Source organism: Triturus cristatus, chromosome 2_2 (genome assembly GCF_964204655.1).
Source record: "Triturus cristatus chromosome 2_2, aTriCri1.1, whole genome shotgun sequence".
NCBI lineage: Eukaryota > Metazoa > Chordata > Amphibia > Caudata > Salamandridae > Triturus > Triturus cristatus.
In genome coordinates, this window is record NC_140582.1 from 860764783 (window position 1) to 860783797 (window position 19015).

At 46.3% G+C, this 19015-nt stretch overlaps 1 protein-coding gene across 17 annotated transcripts in view; it reads right to left on the reverse strand.

The window, feature by feature from the left end:
* The window catches only part of KLHL5 (kelch like family member 5), a 592018-nt gene that overhangs the window by 397838 nt on the left and 175165 nt on the right, over positions 1-19015 (reverse strand). For all 17 annotated transcript variants that reach the window (XM_085642266.1, XM_085642267.1, XM_085642263.1 and 14 more), the window contains one exon: positions 18523-18705. In XM_085642266.1, the coding sequence (XP_085498392.1) occupies positions 18523-18665 (143 nt within the window). In that variant the 5' untranslated portion in view covers positions 18666-18705. The remainder of the gene's footprint in view (positions 1-18522; positions 18706-19015) is intronic.

The window sequence follows — 19015 nt, forward strand, 5'->3', positions numbered from 1 at the left end:
GGATTCACATGCTGTGCATTATTCCGCCATATAGTGGTTGGGTCCGGAATTGTCTTTGTTTTCTTTCTTTTTTGGTCGCTGTCGACCACCATTTGGTGCCAGGTACGTCCCCTGTGTGACGTTAGACGGTATCCTGGAGGTCGTGGTAGCCATCTTCGGATTCTTTTTTCTGCTTTGTTTCTATTGGTAGTCCTTGAGATGGTAATTAAATATGTGATGTAATCATTTTCTTTCCCACCTGTTTGTTTTTCTTGTAGGGGAGGCCGGGTGGGTCGCATGTGAATCCAGAAAATTCTTCAAGCTGCAAAACTACTCCTAAGTAACCATTTCATCTTGCAGCGGGAATCCTTTTCTGGATTCACATGCTGTGCATTAGATTATGTAGCGGTTTCACCCAAGGTTGGGTGGCAGTGGTGAGAGGAAGACTTTGCAAACAGGTGTTGAAGCACCTTCTGTCCAATTTGACCCTTCATTCTCATTTGTATGTCCACACAGTAATGCTTTGTAAAGGTGTGTGGTGATGCCCATGTTGCTGCTGCACAAATAGTGTCAATGGGTACATTAGCCATGAAGGCTATTGTTGCTCCTTTCTTTCTAGTGGAGTGAGCTGTAGGTCGTATAATCAGTTCTTTTTTTGGCACAGGCATAACATGACTGGAAGGTTTGTACTATCCATCGTGCAATTGTTGCCTTTGTGACTGGTGATCCTGTGTTGGTGTGAGCGTATGCGACAAACAATTGTTTTGTTTTTCGTATTTGTTCTGTTTTTTGTAAATAGTACAGTAAGGTCCTCCTTACATCCAGGGTATGGAGACTTTTTCTGCTTTAGTCTTTGGAATTTTTAAGAAAATCGGCCGAAGAATTTTTTGATCCAAGTGGTATTTTGATACTACCTTCGGTACGAAGTGTGGGTTAGTTTTTAAAATCAAAATCACCTTGTCTTTATGAATTTATAGGTATGGCTCTTGTATTGTTAGAGCCTGTAACTCACTTACTCTCTGTAGGGAAGTAATGGCGATGAGAAAGGCTGTTTTAAAAGTGATGTGTTTAAGATCTGCCTTGTGCATGGGTTCAAAGGGTTTTATCATTAGTTTGTAAAGCACTGTATTTAGACTCCATGTGGGTACAGGTGCTGCCCTCGGTGGGGCAATCCTTTTTGTTCCTTCTAAGAATCACTTAATTAGAGGCCTTGGGAAGAAACTTTTGCATGCTCTCCCTCTTGTATATGGTACGATGGCAGCTAGGTGCACCTTTATGCTTGAGAAGTTGACATTGCTGTCCAGGAGATAAGTCAGATAAGTGATTACTGTCTCTTGCGTGTCGATTGAACCCATCTGATTGTTAGCAGTGCACCATGTGGTGTATCACTTCCATTTTGCTGCGTAGCACTTTTTTGTTGATTGGTTCTTTGCCTCTTATAGAATTTCCATAGTTCTTAGAGGCAGTTTGAGGTGACCACATTTTTTGTATTCAGGCGCCAAGCTGCTAGGGGCAGTGTCGCTGGTTTCAGGTGAAAAATCTGGCCCTGTTGCATTGTTAGCAGATCCTTGTCTGCTTAGATGCTTTTCATCTTCCCTTTGGATATTTTCAGTAGGGTTGAGTACCATGTTTGCTTTGGCCATTGAGGGGCAATGAGAATCACGTTTGTTCCTGTGTGTTTTGCTTTTTCTAGTACTCTTTGTATTAGGGTTATCAGTGAAAAAGCGTAAGCAAATGTCTGTGACCAGTTGAGTGAAAGTGCATTCCCCTTTGACAGGTGATGTGGAAACCTCAAGGCAATGGACTGGCATTTCTTGTTCTGCATTGTTGCAAACCGATCTATCACTGGAGTTCCCCAGCGATTGAACAGGTATTGAACTGCTGGCTGTTTCAACTCCCATTCGTGAGAGCAGTTGTTCTCTCTGCTCAGCTGATACGCTTCAATGTTGATGACTCCTGGCAAACGCACCGTTTATAGGTTGATCTGTTGAGCCAGTGCCCACTGCCAGATGTCCTGTGCTAGTTTGCTCAGTGGAAGGGACTTTGTACCTCCTTGTTTGTTGAGGTAGAACATTGTCGTGGTATTGCCTGTCTGGATCAGCACAGTTTTGCCCAGAATGTGTTTTTGGAATGCCTTCAGCACCAGAAAGACAGTCTTCATCTCCAGATAGTTGATATGTTTTATGGAATCCTGTTCGCTCCATTGACCATGTACTTTGAGCTGGTTGAAGTGTGCTCCCCAACCGTTGAGGGATGCGTCCATGGTGATGGTCACAGATGGATTTGGGTTTTTGAAAGGTCTCCCCTGTGCTATGTGTTTGGATGCCCACCATTGTATCTGCGTCTGCACCCTTTGTGTAACAACCACTAGATCTTCCCAACTTCCTGTGGCCTGAGACCAGCTGTTGGTAAACCATTCCTGGAATGGGCACATGTGTAGGCGAGAGTGAGGAATCAGTAGGATGCATGATGCCATCATGCCCATCAGTTTCTTCCTCACTGTCAGAGATTGTCCCTTCTGGTAAAGGGTCACTTCGTGGTGGATAGCTTGTATTCTCTTTTGTGTTGGATACGCTTTCACACTTATTGAGTTTAATCTTGCTCCTAGGAAAGTTTTTTTCCCTTTCTGGATTTGTGGGTGATTTTTTGTGGTTTATTGAGAAACCCAGTTTTTGAAGCGTTTCTACAGCTGTTTGAACATGATTGCGGCATGCTTGTTTTGAGTGTGCCCTAACGAGCCAGTTGGCAAGATAGGGATAGACATGGATTCCTTCCCTTCTCAGATGCGCTGCCACTGCTGCCAGGCACTTTGTGAAGACACGTGCTGCAGATTTTATTCCGAAAGGAAGTACCTTGAATTGATATCGTGTTCCGTTGTGTAGGAATCGCAGGTACTTTCTGTGTCTTTTGTTCATAGGGATATGCAAGTAGGCGCCTTTGAGGTCTATGGTTCCATGTAATCCCCCTTCTGTATCTGTGGGATTATTTCTTGCAGGGTACACATTTTGAAGCGTTGTGTTAATATGAACTTGTTTAAGAACCTTGGGTCCAGAATTGGTCTTGGAGACAGATCCTGTTGGGGTACCAGGAAACATAGGGAGTAGTTTCCTGTGAACCACTCCTGTTTTGGCACAAATTCTATTGTGTGTTTTTGCGATAGTTCTTTGATCTCTGAATTTAGCAATGTTTGTTACGATTTCAGAAATGTTCTTGCTTTTGGTGGATTTGTCAGCTCTATGCAATACCCGCATTTTACCAAATTTAATATTCAATTGTCCGTTGTGATATTTTGCCATTGTTTGAGGTAAAAGGATATTCTTCCCCCCACTGGTGTTTTATGTGGGTCCTTTTCTGCAAAGGAGTCTTTTGGAGCCGTTTCCTCTTCCTCTTGAGGTTTGGCCTCTCCCTCTGACACTTGCTCGAAAGGGCTGCTTCTGCTGTTGCTGCCAACCTTGGTAGCTTGATTGCTGCCCTGTTTGTTGTGCAGAGCCTTGACTGTGACTGTTGTGCCATTTGTTGCCCCTGGCCAAATGTGCCTCTTCCAGTGGACTTGTTGTCATCGAAACCACCTCGTTTAAAAGAACCTCTCTGCTATAGGGCTCCCATCACCCTTGCAGTTACATTATCTTTTTTAATCTGTTGCAGAGATTCATTGACCTCTTTTTCGAAGAGTGCGTCTCCAGTTAATGATCTGTTGATGATGGAAGTTTGAACTTCCTGCTTGAATCCTGATATCCTGAGCCAGGCATGTCTTCTCAGAATGGTACCTGTGCACATTTGCCTGCTAGCAGTGTCTGCTGTGTCGAGAGTTGACTTAAGGCAAGTATTTGCTACATTCTTGCCTTCCTGAATGATGGATTTTGCTCTATTTTTGTCTTCTTCTGGGAGCTTGTTAAAAAGCTCTTCCATGTCTTCCCACTGTTGGTCGCCATATCTATTCAGCAAGGCATTAGAATATGCCATTGCGTAGCTGCTTCCTTTTCCATTTTCCTCCCCGCCATACCCATTCTCTTACTCTCCTTTTCTGGAGGAGGCCCGGTATTGGAGACTGCATTGGCTCTCCTTCGGACTGTGGTGACAATGATTGAGTCTGGCTCCTTGTTCCCTTGAATGTACTTAGGGTCCTTTGAGGAGGCTTTGTATTTTTTCTCCAATCTGGGTGTTATTCCCTTGTTTGAGGCTGGTTCCTTGAAGGTTTCTTTGCCTTGAGCCAGGATACTGGTAAGCATAGGTAGATACTGAACCCCCTTAGTGGCAGGGGCCAGGGTTTCTAATAGGAAACACGTGTCTCCTTTGTCTTCCTCGAGGGTGACTCCGAACTGGTCTGCTGCCCTCTTAACTATGCCATTATAAAAGGATATGTTGTCTGGAGGCGAAGCCTTCGAAGGTTAAATGCATATCTCCTCCTCTGGGTTTTCAGTGTCGAATTCGTTCCACGTATCCTAGAAATTTTCGGATATTTCTTCCTCATCAGGAAGGTCTTCGTATTCCTTGGGGTCTTCATCTCGAAGCTCTGGAGTGGGAGGTGATTCAAAGATATTGTCTTCTCCTTCGGTGTCTTCCGCCTCTTCAGCATCGATGTTCTCTGGTTCAGCGACCGGAGCATTCTTTGTTTAAAAGACTGGAGTTTTGGGGATTCGAAAATCCTTTAGGGATTTGTCAAACTCTTTTTTCTTTTGAAGAATCACCGTCATCTCCTCTTCTAGCCTTTTTCTCTTCTTTTCAGCCTTGAGACCCCCTCTCGGCATCAGAGGCCAGGGATTTTCTTTTTTTGCTTGCGCCTACGTCCGACTTAGACGGCGCGGCGCTCCTCTTCGCGGGTTTGGCCTCGACCCTTGGTTTCAGTGTCTTCTGAGATTTTACCTCCTCTGTAATCTTCGGTTGGGTTCCCTGGGGCTTTTTCAATTGCGGCTGACCTTCAATCGCCTTTTTGCTTGGCTTCGGGCTGCTTTGGGTTGTGCCTTGTGTTCGTGGCCCTTTGGTTCCAACAGATGTGTATGGTGTCTTACTTTATCAGTCTTCTTCCTTGGCTCGCTCATCTTTTTCTGGGCGCGGGCCTTTTCTGAGTCCTCTTCTTGAATTTTGATATCCGACCCCTCGTGCGTCGATTCTTCTGGCACTCTGGGTTCGTCATTGTCGCTGGAGAAGCCCAGATCTGAGGGGCGTCTTCTTCGATGTCTGCGACATTGTGGCGTAGTGGGCCGCCCTCTCTCTGCTTATGGCGAGTTCTTAAGAGTTTTAGGGAGGAACTCTGCGCAGGCCTGGCAGTTTTTGTCCTGGTGGTGTCTGGGTAGGCAGATGTTACAGACGTCGTGCGGGTCGCGTTGAGCGTATTCATGATGGAACTTGGGACAAAAATTGGAAGGGGTATTTGCCATGTACCCTACCTCGCCATTTGTGGACCGATGAGGTCCTCTGTGGTATCTGCCCGGAGATTCGCCGGAGCTGTGATCTTCTCTCTGGTTACGACATCGAAGTGAGATGAGCTTCGGGGTGATATTTCTGTCTGTTTTCTTGAAGTTTTAGGAAAAATCTGAAAAAGAAATTCGGAGCTTCCTGACTTGCTTCCAGACCCAACGGTAGAAAAAAGAAGCTGAAGATGGCTACCACGCACGTCCACCTCCAGGATACCGTCAGACGGCACACAGGGGACGTACCTGGCACCAAATGGTGGTCAACAGCGACCAATAATTTTTTACTTTTTTTAAAAGACAATTCCAGACCCACAGATGGCGGAATAATGCACAGCATGTGAATCCAGAAAAGAATTCAGCCTGAAAAACCTCTCTTCCTTACTGTAACATGGCTCAATCCAGCCTCCAACATCACCGCAGCCATCCTACTTGCCTACAAAATCATACACCAGGACCAAACCTACAAACCAGGTAGAGGCCTCGTGATCATCTACAACAACTCTGTTGACTACATCACCGACACGGACTCAGGCACCAACCTTATGGAACACCTCCACTTCAAAATATGAACGGACTACAACACCACCCGTAAGGGAAGCCTAAAATACAGTCCCGAGACCTCGAAGCAGAATTCCGCAACCACATCGCAGACTTCATTGTTCCCATTTCCATCAGATCAACCAACTACTTCCCCCTCAGGGACCTCAATTTCATCCTGGAAGACACAACAGACCCTAAATCCACAACCCTACTCGACAGCCTCAGCAACCTCGGACTCACCCAGCTCGTCCAAGGACCAACCTACACAGCAGGCCACACCCTCAACCCTATTTTCTCCTCCACCAACAGTATCACCACCATCCACATGCCCCAGCTCACATGGTCCAACTACAACATAACATATTTCAAGATACCTGCACACCAAGCCACACCACCAAAAAAACCCACAGCACCATCAAGATTCTGGGGCAAAATATCGGAAGAAACTGGACCAAGACCTTACAGGACCACCTACCCAAACACACCAGGAACCTTGACACAAAGCTCTTCAATAAATAGCTTGCCGACTGCGCCAACTGCACCGCTCCTACCAGAAACAAGACATACAAAAAACAACAAATTACCCTGCTGGTACATGACGACCTTAGTGAGTCCAAGAGTTACAGCAACAAACTTCAGTGAAAATGTACACTTGACGATACATCACCACAAGATCCAATGTAAAAATCCGCCCTCAACCTCTACCACCAACAACTACGAGACACAAAGAAAAAGGCCCTAACTCTCAGACTTGAAGCCAGCTCCAACAATAGCAAACAACTCTTCGCCATCGTAAAGAAATTCTAAATCCTGCAGCTGCCAAAAATAGCATCATCCCATCCCAGGCACTCAGCACCAACCTCTCAAACTTCTTCTAACAGAAGATTGCTAAGTTCTAAAACACATTCGACCCACAGCATGCCAATACAAACTCCCCAGACTTGCCAGACACCTCCTTCATTGCCAAACAGCAGCTAAGTAACTGAAAGCCCCCTCAAATGAAGAAACTACCACCCTGATGAATACCATCCACTCTGGAACCCCCTTAGACCCATGCCCCCACTTCATATACAACATTGGAAGATCAACTCCATCCAGGCAGCGATCTTTCTGCCTGGATGAAAAACAACAACTTCTAGCTCAACACAGACAAAACCAAAGTCCTTATCTTCTGCAAACTCCCCCAGGGCACGTATTTGGTGGCCCTCCAAACTTGACCCCCCACCCACCCCTGCGGACCATAACAAGAACCTCGGAATCATCCTGGACGCCATCCTCTCCATGAGCAGACAGATCAACGCCGTCTCCTCATCAAGATTCCACATCCTGCAAATGTTACACAAGATTTTCAAGTGGATCCCACTGAACACCAGGTGAACGGTTACCCAGGTTTTTATCATAAGTAGACTTGATTACGGAAACGCCCTCTACATTGGAATCCCAGCCCATGTCCTGCGCCGACTTCAAACCATCCAGAATGCCGCCGCCAGACTTATCCTGAACATCCCATTAAATACCCACATCTCTCAACAACTCAACAATCTCCACTGGGTGCCAGTCCAAGAGACAAGTTCAAGCTACCCACACCTATAAAGCTCTCCAGAACACCGGTCCAGCTTACCTCAACCACGCCAAAATCTATACTAACCTACCAGACTCCTTCGATCTGCGTCTCATGCAACAGCACATTTTCCTTACATCAAGAAGACCAGATGCGGAGGACGACCCTTCTCATACCTCGCAGCCAAGACCTGGAACAACCTCCCAAAACACCTCAGAACCTCTACCTCCCTCCCTCATGGACTTAGGAATGAACTTCAAGAGATGGCTCTTCCAGACGAAACGGGCATGATCTCCTCCTCCCCCCTCAGGCCTGCCTTACTCAGTGCCTGGATACCCTCACGGATGATTAGCCACGCTCTACAAATTAACATAACATTTGTTTGAAGCATTTTAACTGTTTAGCACATGTAACTTAAGCAGGGGAATGCCCAGGATAGAAAAGACACAATATTCATGACAGGAGTAGGTCTGTTTTTTTTGCCATCTACAACTCCTTTAAGAATCAAACGTGATATCAAAAGTTAAAGTAATTCTAGCACCCTAATTCACTGGCAAGTCAATTGGTTTTCAATCTATCGGAATATTGGTTTACGGAACTCTATAAATATTAGCTACCTTTGTTGCATCTGCTGTGCTAATTCTTCACACCACATTATTCATGGTCTCTTGCTACTCATACTCAAGAGTCACTACTTTTAATTCCTTCTTTCGTGGGGCTGCGTTATACTCTGGGGAAGTGGGCCTACTCTCCACAAATACAAGTCCTCTTGAGAGGGACAAAACATGACATTTGCAACCTGCCTGAGTCATCCACATCTTTAACAACCACTGCTAGTTGACGGTTGTAAAAAAAATTAGTTAATGACTGCTCTCCTTTCAAAACACTTGTTACTTCCCTTGGGCCCTTGAACAGCACAAACTGTGTCCAAACCAAGTTTGTTGAAGGTCTTGGCATTCTATAGACATGTCCCTGCTGTTCACAATCAGTAAGCAAACATTCTTGTATTTTTTTGCTTGTTGAAAAACCTAAGCACTCATCAATCGTTCAGTGAAACATTCATACTTGCTAGTAATTGCAAAGCAGCTAAATGTTCAGTCATTGTTTCCACATAAGAAAACAAAATGTGTCACTTAACAATATTTTATACTGACACATTTCTCTAGTCTCCTCGCCAGTTCCTCATTTTAATCTATTGATCATTTAGAAAACAGCTACAGGAAGATGTTCAAAAATGTTTGCCACTCCTTCCAAGATAATGATCAAGCATGCATTTCTTCCTGTGAAGTCTAAACCAGTATCTGTCAATTGCCTATAAATACACATGACCCAATCTTTTTCAGCATACAGGTGGTCTGCCTGGTCAGGCAGCAGGTTTAATAACTGCACATTGTATCCACAGATAAATAGCAAGCTCAAGTATAAGAAAAAATGAATCCACCATTTAAACAATATTAAGAAAGAAATATAAGCAGGATTGATTGAGGTCAGAAAAGTACTATCAATCATTCAGAACAATTCCAAATGATAAATAGCAAGCTCAAGTATAAGAAAAAATGAATCCACCATTTAAACAATATTAAGAAAGAAATATAAGCAGGATTGATTGAGGTCAGAAAAGTACTATCAATCATTCAGAACAATTCCAAACAATTTTGAATTTCCTAAGCCACCATGTTATGACTGTTGAGCAGTGGCGGTGCGTCCATTGGGGGTGTTCGGGCGTTGCCTCACCAATGCCACGGGCCCACGGCCCCATTTAGAAATCGTTCTACATCGGACGCTAATTCCAGCAATCATGACTCCTGACTGGAATGGAATTGGCGTCAGAAGTAGAACGAGGGACGCTGAAGGGGGTGGCGCTGCGGCAGCACTCAGGGTGAGTGACAGCGCAATAGCGCGCATGTTCATTTTTGGGCTGGTCATTTTAAGACCAGCCCGAACATGCGCACTAAGCCTTCCCCTTAGGAAAACGAGTGTTGCTTCATTCACCGCCCCCGGTCTCCTAATGGGCAGGGATTGACCCTGTTCCAGGCCAATCCTGGCGCTGCTGGACTCTGGAGCAGCGTCTGGATTAGCTGAGAGCCTGAGAGGGCTTGCCAGCCACTCACGCAGCAGACGACGGTGAAGGCACCAAACGTGGACCGCGGCTCAGAAGCAGACAGCAGAGGCGGACGACCCAACCAGGTAAGTTTAAGCTTCTTTGTACTTTATTTTCAAACCCCCGCGGCACACCCACGCGAGACCCCCCCCCCCCCCGCGCGAGATCCCCCCGCTCCCCACCGTTTGAAATTAGGCAATTAGGCTTTTATTTTTGTTTGAAAACTGGCAATCTTCACCGTTGATGTATTGCCCTTTGGTGTGTCAAACTTATTTGATTGATGATCCTGCTGATGTGGAGTGAGTAAATAATTATAACGGGTGACAACAGTTGTTAGTTGGGCATTACAATGATTAGTCTTCCATCATTCCGGTGCTCGCTGTTGCTGTGTGCCTTCACTTCTTGGTTTGCAGAAGGGCATTTTTAGCGCTGCAATAAGCGCATGATTTAAGATGTATATGTTTGGTGAATAAAAGAACTTTCAAATGCAAGGATGGAGAGAGAGGAGAGGCGTGATAGATAGTTAAGAAACATTTGGGGTATAAATAAGAATAAATTTAAAAAAAGGCATGAGCATATTTTAGACAAGTTTTGCTTCTTGAACATGGAACTCATGAAAATAGACCCAGGAGCGTAAACAGAAAATACGGGAATGCATTTAGAAGCCGGGACTTTGAGGTCAAAGAAGGTGCTAGCTAGCACGGATGCTCAGGATGAGCCTGGCTGTCCTTTATTGATATCAGCCTTTACGCTACTAGATCTTTCTTCTTCAAACTCCTAATGAAATGTTGGCTTCCCTGTCCACCAGTATGCAGGTGATACTTTATTAATCTCCCCATCAAACCACTCTGACCATACCTTACTCCACATTTACTGGCACCATGTGGTGTACATATATCTAACTTGCTTCCGAGTTTTTTTCTTTAGGTTTATTAAATTTGTCTGTTTAAGTCTTTAATTTGAAACCGTAGAATGAGTTATGTGTCGTAGAAGTAATGTTAAGTACGTACGAGTGGGGTGAAAAGGTTCGGTTTTGTACAGAAATTGTTGATTTGTTATGCACTCTTTCACTTACCCTACATGTCTCTGGTGAAGCAGCTGAAGTGCATTCTCGTGCATGTCTTAGCAAGGGAAATGCAGCTTGGTGTTTCATGGTCCGCGTGCTTTTTCCTAGTCAGAGTCTTTCAAGGTCTTCCCCCTGCGCATGGTCCATTCATAGTAGTTCCAGAGTGTAGTAGTACCGGCAGGTGTATAGTGGTGGGCTTATCTTTGTAGCTGGTGGGCTTTTGCTTTAATGTGACTGAGGTTGCTTATTCTGGCCTGCGTGTGGTGTTTTCAGAATAACACAAGCGTCCTATGCTATTCCTAACGAACAAGTTACTTACCTTCGGTAACTTTTTTTCTGGTGGATACAATATCTGCCTGTGGATTCCTCACCTTGTGATTCCTCACCTTGTGAATATCCCCTGCACCAGCATTCCAAGGAATTTTTTCCCCAGCTCTCCACGCCAACGTGGACGTCATAATACCTCGGCTCCACTCGCGACTCCGTATGACGTCACCGGAGCCATAAGAGAGCCACGTCGGCATGATGACGTCAGTTACACCCATTTTTTCCGTGCCTCCGAGGCGATCAGGTGGACCGACAACAGATTCAAAGTATACACAGTATACAACATTCGAACAAATATACATAGTACATATACAAAAAGGAAAGCTAAGGAACAGAAGTATTTCCTATAAGTGTACCAGATAAAACAACATGTCAAGAAAGGCAAACTTTAAGGTATACAAAGGTGGACAACGGGGAGGCGGGTGGGCCAGTGAGGAATCCACAGGCAGATATTGTATCCACCAGAAAAAGCATTACCGAAGGTAAGTAACTTGTTCTTCTGATGGATACATCTGCCAATGGATTCCTCACCTTGTGAATAGATTCCCACAGCAGTCCCACTCCCGGAGGAGGGTGTCCACCTTCCTATACCAAAAAGTCCTGCAAGACAGAGCGTGCAAAGTGGCCCTCCCTCCTCATCTCAGTCTAAGCAATAATGCTTTGTGAAAGTATGGAGGGAGGCCCAAGTCGCGGCTTTACAAATGTCTGCAACAGGAACACCCCTGGCCAAAGCAGAGGTAGAAGATTTAGCTCTCGTTGAATGAGCTCGAATACCCTCAGGAGGAACCTTACCAGCAAGGGCGTAGCAGATCTTGATGGCTAGGATGATCCACCTGGACAGAGTGCGCTTGTGCACAGACTTGCCTTTAGAGTGTCCAATATAGCCCACGAAGAGCTGATCATCCAAACGAAAATCCTTCGTTCTGTCCAAATAAAAGCACACAGCTCTTTTAGGGTCCAATCGGTGAAGTCTTTCCTCCTCCTTGGAAGGATGAGGGGAGGATAAAACACAGGGAGAGTAATCGACTGCCCCAGATGAAAGGGAGTAACTACCTTAGGTAGGAAAGCAGCCCTGGTCCTAAGGACCATCCTTTCAGCATGTAAGGATAAAAACGGTGGTTTTGAACTAAGAGCTTGAAGCTCACTCACCGTCCTTGCCGAGATTATGGCTACAAGAAAGACCGTTTTAAAGGACAATAGCCTCAAAGGACAGCTATAAAGGGCTCAGAAGGGGACCCCATCAAAAAGTTAAGACAAGATTAAGGTCCCACTGTGGCATTACAAGGGGAGTAGGTGGAAACCTGTTAGTAAGGCCTTTGATAAATCTTAAAACAATAGGAGACTTAAATAACGACGGCTGATCTGGTAGACAAAGAAAAGCCGATAAGGCTGATAAATAGCCCTTAACCGTGGCCACAGCACAACCTTGCTGAGCCAATGAAAGAGCAAACTGAAGCACATTGGAAAGATGGGCTTTTAAAGGGTCAATGGATCTTTCTCCACACCATTTTACAAACTTAGACCACCTGTAGGAGTAAATAGACTTGGTGGAGTGGTGCCTGGCCGATAAAATAACATCCACCACATCAGGCGGGAGAGAGAAAGAACTCAGGTTGCCCCGTTCAATCTCCAGGCATGAAGGTGCAGGCTCTGGAGGTGGGGATGAAGAACCTGCCCCTCCGACTGCGAGAGGAGGTCTGCCCTGAGAGGGAGACGGAGCGGAGGGTGCGATGAAAGGTGAAGTAGATCTGTGCACCACACCCTTTTTGGCCAATCCGGGGCGATCAATATAACTTGGGTCCGGTCTTGGCGAATCTTCCTCAGAACCCGAGGAATCAAGGGTATGGGAGGAAACGCGTAAAGGAGAACTGAAACACGTCCCCCAACGCCCCCTGCATCGGAAACTGGAGACTGCAGAACGACGGGCAATGCATGTTCTCGTGAGTGGCAAACAGGTCCACCCGAGGTGTCCCACACGTCCGAAAGACGTGACGAACCACCTCCGGATGGAGCCTCCACTCGTGGTCAGCGGAGAACTGTCGACTGAGACTGTCCGCACTAACGTTCAGCACCCCGGCCAGATGATTCACCATCAAGCAAATCCGATGGTCCTGAGCCCAGGACCAGAGCCGCAACGCCTCTCTGCAGAGACGGTACGACCCTTCTCCCCCCTGCTTGTTGACATACCACATCGCGGTAGTGTTGTCCGTCAGGACTTGAACCGACTGATCACGAAGGGAAGGGAGGAAGGCCTTGAGCGCCAAACGTATCGCCCGCAATTCTAGAAGATTGATATGAGAAAATCTTTCCACTGGAGACCAAAGACCCTTGATCTCCAGATCCCCCAGATGAGCACCCCACCCTAGGGTGGAGGCATCCGATATTACTGTGGCCACCGTTGGAGGAAGATAAAAGGGCTTTCCTTGAGACAGGTTGCCCTCCACGTTCCACCAAGACAGATCCGCTGCAGCTTCTCTGGAGATCCTGATCGACTCCCTGAGATCTCCGTTGTGCTGATACCACTGCCTGCGGAGACACCACTGGAGTGCTCTCATGTGCCAGCGTGCATGGTTGACCAACAGAATGCAGGAGGCGAACAGATCGAGCAGGCGAAGGACCTTCAGAACAACCGCTCCATTGTGGAATAAAGGGATCATCTCCTGAATGTCGAGAATTGTTTGTGGAGGAGGAAATGCTCGACACACAGTAGTGTCCAGTACCGCCCCTATGAACAGATTGCGTTGAGAGGGCACCAGGTGAGATTTGGTCACATTGATCGAAAAACCCAAGTCGTATAACAGTTGAGATGTTACCTGCAGATGACGTTGCACCATCTCTGGGGACTCTGCTTTCAGAAGCCAGTCGTCCAGGTAGGGGAAGATGGGAATCCCCGACCTCCTGAGATGAGCAGCCAACACTGCCATCACCTTGGTGAAGATTCGAGGTGCAGTAGTAAGACCAAACAGAAGAACCGCAAACTGGTAGTGTTGCAACCCAACCGTAAAATGGAGATACTTCCTGTGCGACTTCAGGATTGAGATGTGGAAATGCGCATTCTGCAAGTCGATCGACACCATCCAGTTTTCTTGCTGCAAAGCTTGAAGAACCTGTGCAAGGATTAGCATCTTAAATTTCTCCTGTTTCAGGTAAAAATTCAAAACTCTGAGGTCCAGGATTGGACGCAAACTGACGTCCTTTTTGGGAATCGGGAAATACCGGGAGTAGCATCCCCGACCCCTTTCCTGCTCCGGAACCACCTCTATCGCACCTTTTTGTAGCAATGCAAGAACCTCCTTCTGCAGAAGAAGTAGATGGTCCTCTGAGCAAAAACCTTGGCAAGGAGGGTAAGGGGGAGGAAACTCCCGGAGGGAAGGGCGTACCCATTCTCCACGAGGTTTAAAACCCAAAGGTCCGTCGTGGCCGATTTCCAACCTCGCAGAAAGTGGGACCGACCCCCAACAGGCCTCACAGATCTAGGATGGGGGATCTAAGGCTGCTTCCCTGAAGCTTCATTGGGGGCAGAGGAGGCTGAAGAGAAGGAGGGATTGCGACCAGATCCTCGCCTACCCCTTTGTCTTCCCCTATATGATCTATAGAGAGGATTTTGCTGCTGTTGGTGCTGTTGAGGTTGATGGAAGGAACGAATGGACGACCTCCCAAATCCTCTATACTTCCTGTAGCCAAACGCTTTTGCTTGTGTCTGCAAACCTAAAGATTTCGCAGTAGCCCTGCTATCTTTAAATCTTTGAAAGGCGGAATCAGCTTTTTCCCCAAAAAGCTTTTCCCCAAAGGGTAAGTCGACTAGGGTGGCCTGAACATCAGCAGAGAAGCTGGAAGAACGAAGCCAAGCCTGCCTTCTAGTGGCTATAGAAGATCCCATAATTCTAGCCACGGAATCAGCCGTATCTAGGCCCGACTGAATAACTTGCCTAGAGGCAGCTTGAGTGTCTGCAACAACCCCCATAAAAGAGACCTTGTCCTCATCAGGCAGTTTAGGGGCTAACTGCTTCACAGAGTTCATTAAAGCATGAACGTAGTGCCCCAATAAGCAAGTGGCATTTGTTGACTTAAGCACCATGCTTCCTTTATGAAAAGAACTTTTTAGCTGACTGTTCGATCTTTTTAGAGTCCCTGTCAGCTGGTGCTTGAGGGAAGGCACCTGAAGATTGCTTCAAACAGGAAGCTTGCATTACAAGGCTCTCTGGTGAAGGGTGCGAGGAAAGGAAGCTCGGGTCCCCCGGAGCCACTCTATACCTCCTTGCCACAGCTCTGGAGACCGCAGGTGAAGAAAGTGGCTTGCGCCAAACGTCCATAACAGGCTCTAAAATAGCCTCATTAAAGGGCAACAAAGGCTCAACGATGGAAGAAGGTGAATGAAGGACTTCAGTCAAAAGGTTTGGCTTGTATTCTGCAGAGGGCAACTGTAAGCCCAACAACTCCTCAACCTTCCTGATGACTAAATGGTAAGGAGCCAACTCTTGTGGAGGAGAATATCTGGCAGAAGAATGCTCCCATTCTGGAGTAGTATCTAGTCCGCTTGCGTCCTGAATGCCCTCAAATTCATCAGTGGAGTCACCAACTTCACCTTCCTCCACTTCTTCCCTATATTGCTCCTCCTCCATAATCCTCTGAGCCTCTCTTCGAGAACAGATCCGAGGGCACGGCGTCGGCGGCGCCGTACGTGGAGTCAGCGGCGCCGGAGGAGTCGGCGGCGCTGGATGCAGTGCAGATGGATTCGGCGCCGGCGTCGAGGACGGCTCCGATGAAGGCAAGCGATCCAGTCGAGGCCAGGAGGAGGAATCTCCAGACGGCGCCGGGAACTGCCATGAAGGAGCCATCGGCAAGAAGGGCATAAAAGGTGTCTGAGCATAATGTCGCGGCATGCCCAAACTAAACGCCATTGGACCCACGGGACCAGAAGATGCACCGGAAGGGAAGGAAGCTCTTTGGAAAACCCCATACATTGCATTAAGGAAATGCGTCAGATCCGCACCCGGAGTCGGGAAATGTGGGTATGGGTTCGAACCTGAATCCAGTCGAGGAGTAGCTGGAGCCGGAGCCAAAGTATCCTCAACTGGAGCCGCAGGTTCAATTTCTGGCACTGGCGAAAGATCTTCCACCTGCTCCGGCTCGACGTCGGAAGCTGGAGAATCCACCGGCGCCGGAGACTGCGCCGGAGTCAACTTTGGCGAAGATGTCTTCTCTGGAGACACACAAGGAGAAGGGGAAGGCGAAGGAGAAATGAATTCCTTACTTCGACGTCGAGGCAACGGCGACCTCGAAGCCTTACTCTTCGACGATCGGCGCCGAGAGCTATGTTTCCTCTTCTTTTTGTGCCTTCTCGACTTCTAAGAGTGCGAAGTCGACGACTCCAGCTTCGACTTCTCTTTCTTCCTACCTCTGCTATCCTTTTTCGCCTTGGCCATGAAAAGCTTCGCATCCCTCTCTTTCAGGGCCTTGGGATTCATCTTTCTACAGCTGGAACAGTCGTCCACATCATGATCCGATGAAAGACACCATAAATAATCTTCGTGGGCGTCAGTGATGGACATGCGACCCCCACATTCCCTACATGGCTTGAAACCTGACTTCCTCGTCAGAGACATGGCAAATCCAGAAACAGTAACCCACAAGAAGACTACAAAGTAGCAGGAGAGTGCTGGAAAACAGTTACACGTCGATGACGCGGAAAAAAGGGAACTGAGGTCATCACGCCGACGTGGCTCTCTTATGGCTCCGGTGACGTCATACGGAGTCGCGAGCAGAGGTATTATGACGTCCACGTCGGCATGGAGAGCTGGGGAAAATATTCTGTGGAATGCTGGCGCAGGGGATATTCACCAGGTGAGGAATCACAAGGTGAGGAATCCACTGGCAGATGTATCCATCAGAAACTGACGATTTTTTGAAATGTGTAATTCTAGCCAATGTTAATATCTAGCTAATATTTTGCCTGTTATAATTGCGCATAATTTTATTTTCTCTCCCAAGACCAGTAGCTAGTTGTTTAAAAAAATACTGTTAAACCCAACTTCACCATGAACGGTATTAGATGGCCTTGTGCATCACTCACATCACCTTATTTATTGCTTGCCCATTTAATGTCCGTACTACTTTATGACCGTCTCACATGTTTTGTAAATGTTGATGACAGCTTAAATGTATTTCAGTTGCATAAACATAGAAGCAATACTTTATTTAAAATAAAATCCATATTGTGATGCCAGGAATACAACAGTTATTAAAACAGGTTCACGGTTTTGCGAATGAACATTGCTTATATTCTGAATGTAGCTATACTGAATAAGTAGCTATCTAGGTTATATGACATCTCTTTATTAATGTAATAACCACTTTCACAATTGCTTTATTAACCTTTCTGCTTTCTCAAATTTGCTTGAAAATGTACCATTTGTCCACTCTTTTTTCAAAATTTTCTCGGGGGGCGAACCCCCCTGAATTCCCTGTAGGTTGCTACGCTCACTCGCTGCAGTGCAGTATGAGAATAATTTTACGCCTCACCACTTGCAAATGTCACTAGCCGCCACTGCTGTTGAGTTAAACAGGAGATCAATGCCAGTACTCAGACAGGCTACCTCTCGCAGCAAACATCTCCCTGCACGAAGCCTCCCTTCACAGCGATGGAAAGTGCTGGAACATCAACCGGGTACCTCAAGCGGGCAAACAGCTCCCAGCCAAGTGCCATGATACATCAGTGTTCACCAAATGTCATTTAAAATTACAATATGGATGCTGCCAGGTTACCCAGAGCAGCCACAAAAAGTATGATATAAGCTTGTTGCGGACAGTCCGTCCAGAGTCCATCAAGCAACACCCTCTAATATTGTTCCATCAGCTCCTTTACCAAGTAGCGTTAGAATCTTCACAAATGTTATCAAAACAATCTTCGATGCTTCTACTTCAATGATAGATCTCCAAGCAACCTCCGAAACACCTGGAAACAATTCTGATGACCTTTCCACATATTAGAATGTGTGCTACAACCTGACTGCTGCCACTTGGATTCACTGCTGCAAACTCTTTGCCAAAACAAAATTGTGTTGCAAGGAAAGCACAAAGCAGAAGGCAGCAGGTAGATTATCTGGTTTAATGCAACCCACACCAAGGACCATAGCCTGTACCCGGCCTCTACAAAGGTTCCCTGCAATCTCTCCAACATTTTCAGGCATGTCCACACACATTCACATCATGTTCACTCTCGCATAGATCAAGGCACCAGACATAGTTAATATTCTATAATATGCATGTGGGACTGCTCACTTACACATAACAAGATTCATTATGCGCACCACTTACACTGCACACAGCACCACACGTTAGTAGGTAGCAATCTCATCAGAATGCAGAGGACAAAAGGAGTGAAGATTATGTTTAGTTTGCTGATTTCGGACTAAGTATAGCTTTTGATGTGGCAAAGTTTTGTCTCTAAGCATGCTATTTCTCCAGCAGGAATGACATTTTGAGCTGCATCAAAGTTGCATTTAATTGGAGGAATTATTTTTAAAATTAGTACCTGTGAGCTGGAATTCTGCGGTCCCCAGCAACTAATACCACGTCGCATAACTGTTTGTGCCTTAGGTAATTCTCCATCTTTTTAAAAGTCTGTTCTGCATGATTAAGAGCTTGGAAAAATTCATCTGGTGCACAAGGCTCCATGGTATGGCACGATGACAGCGTTTGAGTGCTATTGGAGGTCCTGAAAGAATGTAAACATACATATTTAGATGAAACCCACACTTCTTGACAATACTGTAATGAATGTTTCACTTGCAGCAAAATTCAAAACGAACAAACACCCTGAACAACGTGGAAGGCGTTATACAGAGGAGAATGGGAATTAAAATACCGCTGGTGAAGTTGAGTTAAACTGACAATTTTGTGAAATGCAAAGTTGTCGACTTCGTATGTCGATGCAATTTGTGATTGTTTTTCCTGCCACAAGTGTTTTTCAGGGTGCTTATCCTGCAAAACGTATTTTAGATCATGTGATCTACCGGTTTATGATA